The sequence below is a fragment of the Cnephaeus nilssonii genome (genome assembly GCF_951640355.1).
Source record: "Cnephaeus nilssonii genome assembly, chromosome: 6".
NCBI classification, from domain to species: Eukaryota; Metazoa; Chordata; class Mammalia; order Chiroptera; family Vespertilionidae; genus Cnephaeus; species Cnephaeus nilssonii.
The window spans coordinates 46,178,506-46,192,461 of NC_137077.1; the positions used below are offsets into that span (position 1 = coordinate 46,178,506).

The window sequence follows — 13,956 nt, forward strand, 5'->3', positions numbered from 1 at the left end:
TCAAATCAGATAAAGATGAAGAGGGAAAAATGCCAATTCTGCATTTTGGTACAGAAAGCAAACTGTCCACCTACAGATAGATGCTTTAGGGAGAGGTAGTTAGCATGTGGGTTCTGAAGCCACAGGGACTTAACTTCTCAGTTTCCAAAGTTCAGAGGAAGGTGTTTAAATTTGCATAAGTCTGTTTGCATCTCATTTTCTAGTAGGGACCCGAGCAGGATTTTTTAAACTTGACGTCTCTTATGTAGAGCAGACGCTCACAAAAGTGGGTAGTACATGGCTTTGTGTTCATTCATTCATTCATCCACCTTTTCAGCTAATTTATGGAATCCCTCCCTCCTTTGCTCCAGTCTGGAAGGGAGCCCCAGAGGCAAAACAGAAACTTGAAACCCACTACAATGTACACTTCATTCTACAAATAGGGTAGGTGCACAATTCTACCCAGATGGGGCAGGCGGGGGGTATAGCAGGGTGATGTCCAGGGAAGAACTTATGGGAGAATGAAGCCTGAACTGGAAATCAAAGGAGCAGTAGGAGTTTGCCCAGGTGAGAAAACCGGGGGAGAGAGAGAGCCAGTGGAGGGCATGTCAGGAAATAACACGTAAAAATGCATACAGTGTGGATCTCAAAGTGTAGTCTGGGGATCCCTACGGGTCTCTAAGCCCCATTTAGGGGCTCTGCAAGGTCAATACTCTTTTCACAATAATATTAAGACATTGTTTGCTTTCTTACTCTTATTTCCTCACTTCTGTACAGAGGAGTTGTCCAGAGCTTCCATGATGTGTGATATCCTAACAGATGGATTGTAGAAGCAGATATGAGAACTAGCTGCCTTCTAGTAAGCCAGCATTAAAGAGATTTGCGAGACTGTAAAACCATACCCTGTTGTCACTAAATTTGTTCTGCTTTGGGAAAAAGGTTGTTTTAATAAAAATTATGTGAACTTATAATAGACTAGAGGCTCGGTGCACAAAATTTGTGCACTGGGGGGGGGGCTCCCTCAGCCCGGCCTGCGCCCTCTCACAGCCCAGGACCCCTTGGGGGATGTCTGACTGCCAGCTTAGACTCGATCCCCCCAGGGATTGGGCCTAAGCTGGCAATCAGACATCCCTCTCGCAGTCTGGGGCTCTCACAGTCCGGGACCCCTCGCTCCTTACTGCCTGCCTGCAGTGGAGGCGGGAGAGGTCCCCGCCACCGCTGCTGTGCTCACCAGCCGTGAGCCCGGCTTCTGGCTGAGCACTGACCACCACGGAGCAGCTCCTGCATTGAGTGTCTACCCCCTGGTGGTCAGTGTGTGTCATAGAGAACAGTCATTTTGCTGTTCGGTCGATTGGCATATTAGCCTTTTATTATATAGGATTCATTACTGTTATTTTTAAATACGTTTTTCAAATTTCTTAATTTAAATTTCTAACATGGTAAATATTGATGGATATAACAGACAGAAACCAAAGCTCTTTGCAGTCCTTATTTTTCTCTCGAGAACCGCTGGTTCGTGGAGGCAGGCTGCCAACACACACGGTTGGAGACCAGCAAGTGGTTGGAGGTGGCAGGGGCTTGAGTTCCAACATCTGGACAGTGGCACGTGACCCTGGAGAAGCAGACAGACCTGATCATAGTAGACTTTTTCTCACCAAAGGAGCTGGGACCTGGGAAGTGCTTGGGTAAAAATGAGAAGCAATAACAAAACAAATACATAGAGTAAACCTGATGTTTGAAGCTCATTTTGATTCCCCTTCTCTGGGCATGAGCCACTTCTTACCAGAGAATACCAACATTAATTATGGGTTGGTTGTGTGTGCAATGAAATTGGGTGGTGGTGGTCATTGGGGAAGCAAAGCTGGCAAAGAAAGACCATAATTGAAGGAAGTTGGGGACCGTATTAACGAGAGTTCCATGTGTTTCAGTTTATGTGCCTACTTTCCCATCTCTTTCCCACACTTTGCTCTCCAAGAGGACTGTTTCAGTTGGGACCCATTTGGCTTATTAAGTTGCATACCTGCCCCCTGGTGGCTAGATGGCATAACGATGCCTCCCAGCTGAAGTAGATATTCCTGGAGCCTGCAGGAGCCCATAGCTCCAGAGGCCTAAGAGATCACCTGGGGCCAGTCCAGAAAGCCCAGCAAGGATCAGTGGTCAGGGGATGAGAGCAGTGTCAACATCCGATGCAAACTGATTTGACCATCCCTCCACTTGGCAACGAAATAATGATGCTGGCCAGCATTTGTGATTCATGGCTACGCCCAGGTAGTGTGATAAATGTTTTACACAGATTATAACACAACAACAAACCTGGAAGTAAGTACTATTATTGTTACTGTTGTATAGATCAAGATTCTGAGGCTCAAAAACATTAAGTAACTTGCCCAAGGTCATGCAGGTAATAAGTGGCAGAACCAGGACAAGGGACCCAGCAGGTTATACTGTTAAATGTTACGCTTTGTGGCTTCTGCTTGTACTGCTTGGTTATGGTCTGTTTATAGGTCTGTCTTCTCCCACGGGATTGTGCCTTTCTCCGGGGCGGTGACTGTCTTATTCATCGCTGTATCCCCAGCACTGAGTGCAGTGCTGTGTTTGTGCTTGGAAACAACCAGGCTGGACCTCAGAGGGAACCTGGGGCCTGCATGAAAGGTGCTCAGAGGCCCCAGGCACCAGAGCTCAGCCTTAGAGGGCCATTGGCTAAGGTGTGAGTGTCAGAATCTTCCCTGGCGGTGACTCCAGAGGTGTCCTGGAAAGCCAGAGAGCAGGTCCCTTACGTGTTCTGCTTGGTCACTGGTGTGAGGAGAGATGAACACCACCAAGTGCCCGCAGTGTCAGGGACTCAGCGTCACAGAAATAGAGAAAGGACAGGAGTGGGGGAGAGAGGAGAATGGGGGGAAGAGAGAAGCCAAGCCCACAGCCCAAACCTGTCCATGTAGAGCAGTCGCACCACCTAGTGGTAAAGCTCAAGATGATTTAGGAAAAGAACAGATAGTCCAGAGCTGGGGAGAAGCTGGCCACATCCTCCTCTAGAGGGAGCGTCTGGGACTTGTGAGGTCCCACTACCTAGAGCCCTAGGAAGGGCCTGGAAGCCTTCCAGCCCCTCCCCAAGGCAGAGCCGCCCATTCTGAAAGGGCCCACCTGATTGTACAAAATGTGAAGGAACAGCCTTCAGTCCTACCTGCCCTTGGCTGACAAGAGTCACCTAGCTCAAGGTCACATGAAGGTCACACTCTTTGTGGGACAGGCAACATCCAGCGACTAGCTGATGAAGGAATATAAAAATCTGGCAAGTGCCATCCCATTTAGAGTTCCCCATGAGGGTTGGTTGAGACCTCGGTGGAGACCAACTTCTCCCTAACTGATCCTACTTCTTTCCCTGCCATCAAAGCTGGTGACCCAGAGACCTCTCCCCAGTACACTCCCTGCCCTTCAACCCACATTTCACAGTCAGCTTCCCCAGAACCCAACTTGCACTACCTCATGTATCAGATATCAGCGGTTGCCAACCGGTGGTCCGCGGACCACTGGTGGTCCATGAGGTCCGAGAGGTTGGCGACCGCTGTCATATATGACATGTCTGAATAGAGATTCAGAGCAGCTGTCTGGAGCAGGGACCCCCCTCCTCCTGAATCCGCCCCCCATCTGCTACTGCTCCACACCCCACTGTGCCTCTTGGTCACTTGGCGCGCAGACTCCTTCAGGAGCCTCACAGACTTCTCGCCCACACGGTGCTAATGTCTGAAAGGGTGTTGGCAGGCATCCCCTTAGCCGCGCTGTCTTCTTCGCCGAGGGCAGGCGGGGAGACCCCACACTGCACAGACAGCCTCCACGGAGTCCCAGCAGAAGCCAGAGACACTGACCCGATGGCTCCGGCCACTCCTGGCAGGCCCTGTTGGATGCCCTCCGACTACAGAAATCGGTATTTCCCGGCATACCACTGACCTACCTCTGCCACAGGAAGCGCTAAACCCACAGCCCGTGAGTTGCTTTTCCTTTATGTCTTTCTTGAGGGCCCTGTTCACAGCATCCAGGAGCAGCATCGCTTGATGTAAAGGGAGGGTCGTCCCTATCTATCGCCTATACGATGTTCAACAGTTTAGTGACTACCTGCCCACCAGGTCACCGGGGCATGTCATCCACGATTAGTACCAGGTAAAGGGTGTTGTGCGGACCCGTGCTGTCCAGCAGGATGTTCTGCGAGGACAGAACTGTTCTGTGTCTGCATGTCCTTTCCAGTAGCCCTGGGGCCACGGAGTAATGGAAATGGGGCTAGTGCAGCAGGAGAGCTAAATGTTGGCTTTAGTTTAGTTTCAATTAATTGGGAAAGTCACACGTGGCACTTGGTTGAATAGCACACATGTAGAATCAGAAACGGAATGTGAAAACTTAAAATCACTTCATCCCAACTTGAAGGTTTTCTGGGTGCATTTCTCTCAGTTTGCCTGGAGTTTATTGTAACACACAGTCTTGGAGATTCCGTGGTCTTCTAGATCCTCTATAAGACACCAAATAGGTTCTCCAAACAGTTTCTAAGAACTTCATCTTCACACTTCACCAGCCAGAGACATGCACACTTAAGCAGTTGTTTCTAAGTCCTTTCATTTTTTTTCATGACAAGTGGCCCTCAAGCCCTATCCTCAGTTCTTCTACTCCCACCCCACCCCCAGTGACACATTTGGTTTGAAATCTTTGCAGATACTTCTGAAAAATTAAAGTAAATCGCACCTGCAGGTTCCCAGGCCAACTTATTCAAAATACTCTGGTTGGACGTGACTTCCCCCGTGCAGATGACCGTGTTGTTTTGGTGGGCTACTAGTATTTTTGCTTGCTGTGTTAAGCAATGTTGCCCCTTATAAACCCCACATCCTTGGGAACAGAGCTGGGTGCATTGGCTCCTCTTGGTCCCTACAATTCTCTATCACTGGCACAGCAGCATTTCAAACACAAAACACATTTTTGTCAATAGTTGCTTGGCTTTCATTCTTGAGATTCTCAGGTAAGGACCATACTTGATGGAACCCCATTGAATGCTTCCTGAGAGTCGAACACCGGTTGATCCAGCCCCTCCAATTCTCCCATCACCGGGCCTCCTTTAGGAATGGGAACCTCCCTCACCTGCTCTTTAGTAGAGAGCTGGCAAGACTGTGACTTATCAGGTCACTCGGCTCAGTAGAAGCAGCAGAATGTCGCAGCTCATCAAAGGCTTTTGGAGCTAGCTGCCAAGGGTTCAAATCCCACCTCTCCACCAATGTGGCTTTGGGCAAGTTATCCCCTCTGTCAAATGGGGGTAACGGCAGTCCATCTCCCCTGGGGTCCTTATAAGGACAAAGCAAGTTGGTGTGCATAAAGCATTTATTTACAGCAGCGCTTCCCACGAAGTAAGTGCTATGTAGTATGAGCCATTTTCACTACCATAAGCAAGCCTTTCTTCATTGGGTTATTTTTGGCAAACGTTTTTTGTTTTGTTTTCTCTCTGGAAATAACTCAAGAGGTTTTCTGTAAAGCCTGTTTTTGGCCCTAGCTGGTTTGGCTCAGTGGATAGAGCATCTGCCTATGGACTGAAGGGTCCCGGGTTCCATTCTGGTTAAGGGCATGAACCCCGGTTGCAGGCTCCTCCCTGGCCTGGGGCCCTGGTCAGGGCTTGTACAGGAGGCAACCAATTGATGCGTTTCTCTCATGTGGATATTTCTTTCTTTCTTTCCCTCTCTCTTCCACTCCCCCTAAAAATCAATGGAAAAATATCCTCGAGTGAGGGTTAACTAAATAAAGCCTGCTTTTGCCGCTTCATTCTCAGCTTTCACCAAGTCTGTCGTACACCCCAGTCTTCTCTGTTCGCCTCACTTAGATTCTCCCACTTTTCCCAGTTAGGCAGCAGAAGGAGCTCTCTCCCGGAATCTTGTTTAGTTGGCATTTTGGGGCACTCACTTTCCAGAGTTTCCAATAATGTACTTTAAAAGTTTTTGATTTATGAACACCTGCCTTCACCTTCTCTCATTCTAAAGCAAAATAGATGATCCTCACATTTCCTTCCAATTCAGCCCCGTGAAACCTCACTTTTCCTTTTTTTTTCCATCCCAGCTCCCAGACTTCCCTTTGGGAGAGGGGTGGGTTGTTGTGGGGCCCAGGACTGAGGAGCTGGTGTCCTCCATGTCCAGTTGGGCCCCTGGAGGAAGCAGGACCAGGGGGAGAGCTGGGAAGGTGGAGACATCACAAAGACAAATGCACTTTATTGATAAGGCAACAGCATTAGAAGGGATGAGGCAGAGACCCCATCTGGCCAGGGCCACATTGGGGGTGGGGGTTCTGATTCACATTGAGACACAGGCTGGCCTGTCTCTCACCCTCCTGAGGGGTCAGTGGGTGACAACCCAGGGAAGGGAGGCAGGGGGTTGGGATCTAGACTTGCTCTGTCTAAAATCCAGCACTTCCCCCAAAGGATTGGGTTGGCCACTGGGGGGATGAGCAGTGGGGTCTGAGCTCAAGCGTGGTGTAGTGAAAAGAGCACTGGACCTTAAGCCCAAAAGTCGGGGTCCAGTCTTGGCGCTACTTCTAACTAGTTATATGAGTTGGGGTGAGTCACGCCCTCCTCTAAGCGGCAGTTTTCTTTAATGAGGAGGCTAAATGACGTCAGCAATTTTCAAACTTTTTCTCCCACTGAACAGCAAGCTGGACCAATGTGTTTTGCAGCTAAAAATCAAATAACAAGGGTCTCCCCCAAATTTACAAAACAACAACAATAACAACAATAATTACTGTATAGACTTTTCACAATATAAGTTCTCCCCCCATAAATATCTCTTAATCAGTGGTGCCTACTACCCGCTATATTAAGAGTGTAGTACAAAATGGAGACTGATTCCAAAAACAACTCACATCTAATAAACACAAGATTCGGCCATAAGGATGGTATTCTGCAATGAGGAATGTGGCTGCCAGATGTTTCCCATCTGAGGAAACACTGGGCACTAACGGCTCTAGCTGTGGTAAGTCGGGTTGCTCCCAGCTTTTTCAGGGGACACAGATGCAGGTGGAAAGGTATCGTACTGATACGAACTCCTCCATATTGAGACATCGAATATGGCTGTGTCCACCAAACTCAAGAGATTATCTGAAGGACCCTCTAGGGCTCCTGCGAGAACCCTTTATGTTGGTCCCACACACCTACACTGAGGAACCCCACCCCAGAGTAAACGGGCCTAGAGTTCCCACCTCCTGGGCTGGGCTGGCTACGAAGAACACGAAGTTTGAAGTTATGTACCCCACCCCCACCCTGCCCGCCAGGCTCCTTCCGACTTTGGGGTGGTGGAGCAAGAATAAGAGGGGAACCAGCCCCACACAACTCCACCCCTAAATGCTCTCCGACTAGGCACAGAGGCCAGCCAGCCCATTCTCCCGGCACCCACATCCTGAGGTCTCAGAGCACAGCAACTGGGTCTCCTGGGAGAATGGCCACCTGAGAACTACAGCTAGGTGGGCAGGGAGCGTGTGACTTAGGCTGTTGGGGTCTGGAAGGTCTTCACCTCCATCCCACCCACCAGGTGGAAAAGATATGGCCCCCACTGGTAACAGAGCGGGCACTGCTTCTCTAGGCTATGGGGTGGTTGGGAGAGTGGGGAGATCTTTGGGTCATCCTTGGCCATCCTAGGGTGAGGTCCCACCAGCACCCGGGGCCACAGTGGGAGGGCCCGGGAGCTTGCAGCGGGTTCTCTCTCTGGGGTGGGAGGTAAGGCACTGGCAGGGAGGGTGAGGACGGTGCCTGGTGCTTCCCTGCAACCTAGGGGCAACTCAGTCCTGCCACGTGGATTGTTGCAAGGAGAGCTCCTGCCTCAACGAACCTCTTAGATCCAGGCTGAGGAGCCAGGGGGCTGGTGACAGGGACAGCTGTGGCCACCATCCACGACTCTTCTGTGAGGCAGGGTTTGCCTGTGTCCCACCAACTGGGCCCTGCTTTCTTCCCTCCTTGGCTCTCTCGGCAGGTGGGTTTTGGGCCAGTGGCCCAGCCATGGGGAGAAAGCTCCCTCACCATAGCTACCTCCAAGGAGAATGTTACCATGGTGATGGGATGAAAGTGGGCTCTGAGGGAAAGGCAAGTGCACTTTGGCCAGCAGAGATGGGTGGGGGGGGGGGAGTTGTGACCTTAGTCACCCTGTTTTTGGTCATTCTTGGCAGTGAGTATCCTAGACAGGCCAGGGATGGGAAGACAGAGGGAGAAGGCCCCATCATGGCATGCTGCCCTGAGACAGAGCAGCACAGACTGGTGGCAGGATGAGGTGGGGATAAAGTGGGGGTTGTGGCCAGTTCTTTATCATGGTGGTGCAGGGGAGGGAGATCCCCACTAGGCTCTGGACCTGTGGACCTGAATCGGGGGGAGGTATGGGTATCTGTCCCTGAGGAATGGGTGTGTTTTTCCTGCCCACCTGTTTTTCCTTTCGTAACCCTGGGCACCAGCCAGCAGCCACTTCTGGAATGGTGGGGGCATTCCCAGGTGAGGTCCTGCCTTCAGCCTTTGCCCTCTGCCCCGACTTGAGTCTCTCTGTCGAATAAACAGCAACTCCTCATAATTGAGGTCGTAAGGGACTGGGGTCAGCCTGTGGCCTATAGATATCGGGGACCTGGCGTTAGGTTGGGCAGGGAGAAAAGGTGGGAGAGGAGGGGCTATACTTGGGAGTGGGTGGGCAGGGCAGTCATCCCCAGGCCCGGTCACGCAGCCCTAGAGGAGCAGCCCCACCCAGGCGCCACCACAGGGTGCTGTAGTCAGGAGATCTCATTGCCAAACACCTCCAGCACGAGAGGTGTGAGCTTCATGCTGCACTCGGGCTGGAAGGAGAGGCAGCGGTACTGCTTGGAGTGCTCCTCGTTGAGGCTACGCAGGTCAGCCAGCTTCTGAATCATCTTGGCATAGAGCTGGTGGCTGCCTGGGGGTGGGTGGCGGCAGCGGATATAGGTCTGCAGTGTGTTGGACAGGCGGTCCTGGATGGCCTCGATCAGCGCAGCATCCTGCACTCCGGGGCGGTCTGTAGGCACAGGGAGACAGGAGGCGGAGGTACAGGAGCTCTGAGCTGGGTCCTTACTATTCAATCTCCCCACCACCCCTCGGTCCACACACAGACACCCAACTTCAGCATCCTCCTAGGCCACCCCTGTATGACTACTGACCTGTGACATCACAGTCCCGAAAGCCCCTCAACCACTTCCTGTTGCATTTAGGATCAAGCTGCAGGTAATTTTATGGGCCCATCTGGCCCTGTCCCTCTATCTTTACAGTCCATCTTTCCATCAGACTCTTTGGCCTTCAGATATACATTTATGTTCCCTCTGCCTGGAACTAAACTCTGCTGAATCCCTATGCCCAGCAGAGTACTTAGTACCTGGTAGGTGCTCAATAAATCATTGCTGAGTATGTGTATGAATGAATGAGTGAATGCTGGCTGAAAAGGGGAGGGGATCCCATATTCATCCCTTGGTTCCCCAGCCTAGGAAAGCATTCCTGGGTAGAAGTCACTCACTTGCTCCCTGAGGAGAGTCCAGGCTGAGAAAGGGCTGCACCACTTTGGGCCTCATCACCAAATATAGCATCCTTAGGACCACAATGACCTCCTCCTCAGCCTCTCTCCCTCTTCCCATCCCAAACAGGTAGAAGAGTTCATGGATCATAGCACAGTGCCTCCAAAATTAGTCAGGTATACTGTCTAGGCCAGTGATGGCGAACCTATGACATGCGTGTCAGCACTGACACGCGTAGCCATTTCTGATGACACACAGCTGCTGAGGTGGCCGCATGCCAAGGATGAAACATTTGCGAAATAATGTTTTTTCCTCAAAGTGACACACTACCCGAGTTATGCTCAGTTTTTTGGCGAAGTTTGACACACCAAGCTCAAAAGGTTGCCCATCACTGGTCTAGGCAGAACCATTCATCGCTTCCCAGGTTGTTGTTGTTTTTTTTTTTTTTACCCTGCCCCCCTTAGGAGAGCTCAGTGTCAAGGAAGTTCGGTGCTATTCACACAAGAGCAAACCCTGAATATTGGGACTATCCAGGACTGTCTGTGGTCTGAGAAGCCCCATCTACCTGGCTCCCAAGAATCCCACATATGAATCACTAAAAACCTCACTAGGTAAGGCCAAGGACAGTGCGGGGGGTGGGGGGGGGCCTTAGTATACAACACCATATGAGCTTTGCAAACCTAGCAAAGTGGTTGTTTCCTAGTCTGTCTGTTTAACATTTGCTCACTTCTCTCTTAGGACTACCATGCTGGCTCTTATTAGGGCTTCATTTTTCATATTCCCCATGTCCCAGGTCCCTGAGTTCCTCATTACTAGGCCTCATACCTGGGGAGACAATGCAGATGGCCATGAGCAGGACATGCTCTTCCTCATGCAAGTTTAGTTTCTTTAAACCGACCTGGAACTTGATGAGCGGCTCAATCAGTTCCAGGCTGTGTCCAGCTATGAGAGAGAATGGTCAGATGCTGTGGGCCGAAATGAGGAGACACCCATTGCACCCCACCCCACCCTACCTCCAACCCTGACCAGGCCTGACCCTTGCCTTTCTCTCCCTGTTGCTGCCTGAGCAGGGCCCATGACCCCAGAATGGGTGAAGCCAGAGTCGGGGAGCTAAGAGAGGGTGGAGACATACCTTTGGCCACATCACTGATGCGGTACTTGTAGTCCTCGGTCCCACAGGTCCAGGACATGTCGTCCATGGTGAAGGACTGATTGGAGCGTAACATGATGACTTCGATGGCACTTGACTTCAGCAGCACAATCTGGTCCTCAGCGGTCAGATCTCTGCCGGGGAGGGTAGAGGTGAAGGTTAGATCTGCAAGTTATGCAAATCAGTGTAGTATTTTGACAGGTCTATACCTCCCAGGTGACCAGTATGTGCCCTGGATCCTCCTTTGAGGAGCTTAAAGTCTGGTTGGAAAGAACAAGACTGTTTCTTGAGGGAGAACAACTCAAGACTGTATGTCAAGATAAAAAATGAAGTAGCTCAGCTACTAAAAAAAAAAAAAAAAAGGAAAACCCAGTGGCTTGCCAGGATCTCCTGGTTCTAATCAGCCAGAGGTATTTTAGGGACAGGAGGATAGAGCCTGAAGAAGCTCCCAGGGTTATGACATGAATATGTGGTCTACAAATGTATGGCCACAATAATCTTTAACAGCTCCCATGCTTTTCCACACTCTCCCTCCTCCTGTCCTCCAGGCCTTCCTAGTAGTAAAGGTCAGCCAACTCTGTCTCTAGGACATCTCTGGAACCCTTGTCCTCATTCCCACTCCCAGGTGATGGTTATAGCTTTTTTAGTTGCCTCCTACTAGAATTCTGGAGTCAAAACTCTCATGTCTCTCATTCATCTTTCTTACTGCTGCTACAGGGAAGTATCACACTCCTGTGCTTCGAAATCCTCACTGATTATCAAATACCCAGGATCAAGCTTGTACTCTACAAATCGTCTCCAACCTGTCTTTCCAGCCTGTTTCCCATTGCAAACCCCACCAACCCTCCATTCGAACAACTGTGGACCACTCCACATTTCAATGCTGTGTTCTCACACCATCATACCTCTGAGCATATGACAGCTGCAGCCAAAACTTCCCTTCTTCTTTCCCTCCATCTGGTCCTCCTGATCCTACATCTGATGAGGTCTCCCTTGGAGTCCCCCACCCTCTGATTCTCTTCAATAGAACTGGAGCCATTCCCCTGCACATTGCTTGTACTCCTATTTTGTCCTTTTCCCGTTGGCTTTGTTTTTTATATGCTTGATCTGGACCTTAACTGTAAGCTACTTGAAGGCCAGCACCACCTCTTAATTACCCACACACTGACCACTTAGCCCTGAGCACAAGAGAAGGTCAACAAATATGTGCTAATGGATCAAAAGTCCAATGACTCGTTCCACTATTCTGCATCATGAGCTGGGCTTGTCTGAACAATGACAATAAAAAAGCAGAGCCTGCAGATAAAATTGCTTCTGGTTTTTCCTGCCCTCAATTCCTGACTGTATATTTATGCCTGGCTATCCTGTAGATAGGTTGTCATCCTCTCTGTGGCTATACTTTAGTTCATAAAAAGATGATTAGGGTGACTAGCAAAGAGTCTACATTGAAAAACACACACAGAGTGGTAGAGTTGGAAGACCTCTCTTAGAGGGTATGTGGTCCAGTGTCGTCTTCAGCATTCCTGACACATGGTTCCCACACAGCCTCCCCAGGATTCTCGAGCCAAGGAGCTCATGCCTCTAGATTCAGCCACAAACCTGTTAGCTCTTCATTAAGAGTCTTTATTCTATTGATCTATAACTCACATGGTGACACATTGCTTGTACTTCTATCTTCTCAAGGAACACAGAACAAGACCTTTCCATTAGCTATGGGCATCCCTTTAACCATTTAAAGAAAGCTACCATGTATACCCCTTGCATCTTCTCCAGAATAGACTGCCCTGGTGGCACGGCGTCTACACATCTCACCATCCTTGTCACTTTTCTCTAGATGCTCAATCCACATTTAAAAAAACAGAAACACCCTCACTTGGGTTTTAATTCATTATATAACGAATACATGTTCATCATTACATCTTTAGAAAATACAAAAAAAAATATAAAAACAAATAAAACTACTCATAACCACAAAGAACATTTTGGTATATTTTCTTATCTTTTTTTTCCTATGCAAATATCTTTTTAAAAAACGTGCTCAAGTTCATAGAAATTCTGTGTCCCACTTCTTTTTTTCAAAATGTTTTTATTAATGTCAGAGAGAGATATATAAAGAGATATAAACATCAATGAGAGAGAAACATTGATCAGGTGCCTCTTGCATGCCCCCTACTGGGGATTGAGCTCGCAGCTTGGGCATGTGCCCTGACTGGGAATCAAACCTGTGACCTCCTGGTGCATAGGACATGCTCAACCAACTGAGCCATATCAGTTGGGCCTGTGTCCCACTTCTTCTTCTTCTTCTTTTTAAAAAATATATTTTATTAATTTTTTACAGAGAGGAAGGGAGAGGTATAGAGAGTTAGAAACATCAATGAGAGAAAAATATAGATCAGCTGCCTCCTGCACACCTCGCACTGGGGATGTGCCCACAACCAAGGTACATGCCCTTGACCGGAATCGAACCTGGGACCCTTCAGTCCACAGGCCGACGCTCTATCCCTGAGCCAAACTGGTTAGGGCTGTGTCCCACTTCTTACATCACTAAAATTTCTTTAGCCCAATTCATAGAGGGTTAGATAATGTTATATTATATCAATACTATAAGTTATTTAATCAGTCTCCTTTCCACTTATTTTGGGGACATTTAGTTGCTTCTAATTTTTGTTATTACAAGTAATTTTGTGAGAATTATCTTAGTACATAACCCTTTGTTCAATGGCCCACTAAAAATTAATGTTCAGAAGTGGTCAAATATCCCATTGAGAGATTGGTGGGGAGACCACTGCCTATTGTGATCTGGACATGCTACTTCTATGAAAGCCAAACTAGAATGACCTTGAATTACTATCCATGACCTGAAAATACAGGGCATTTCTAAGTGCAGCTCACAGCCAGAACTGGAACTGGTGGGGGTGAAGGTGGAGTTGGAGAAATCCTAAGAGACCTTGTTCCTGCTATGACAGACACCAGCTCAGGTGCTGTCTTCCTCCCGGGGCCTGTGTAGTGTTTATACCCTGATCAGTTTTTGCACCTGTGGCCGCTTCAGGGCACCTGTGATGAGCTCTGGAAATGTGTCTCAATCTCGGCTTTCCCACCCCACAGGCAGAATCTAGCCCCTCCCGCCTGTATTCCCACGGTCCCTCTAGCAGGCCTCTCTAGAGCTCTTATCTCTTCCCAGCAGTTGTTCACACGTCTATCTCTTCCATCAGACACTGATCCTGGGAGGAGAGAGATTGTGTCCTTGTCAACTTCAATCCCTCACAGTCTATGTAAGAAAGCAGCTGGCTGGATAGATGAACAAGTGAATGCAGAGGGAA

The 13,956-nt window shown here is 49.2% G+C and overlaps 1 protein-coding gene across 1 annotated transcript in view; it reads right to left on the reverse strand.

Moving 5' to 3' along the window:
* Positions 1-6,181: 6,181 nt before the first annotated feature.
* The window catches only part of VDR (vitamin D receptor), a 64,442-nt gene continuing 56,667 nt past the window's right edge, over positions 6,182-13,956 (reverse strand). Inside the window, exons 8-10 of the mRNA XM_079773602.1 lie at positions 10,619-10,770; positions 10,312-10,428; positions 6,182-8,996 (exon numbers count right to left, since the gene is read on the reverse strand). Of these exons, the coding sequence (XP_079629728.1) occupies positions 8,737-8,996; positions 10,312-10,428; positions 10,619-10,770 (529 nt within the window). The 3' untranslated portion in view covers positions 6,182-8,736. The remainder of the gene's footprint in view (positions 8,997-10,311; positions 10,429-10,618; positions 10,771-13,956) is intronic.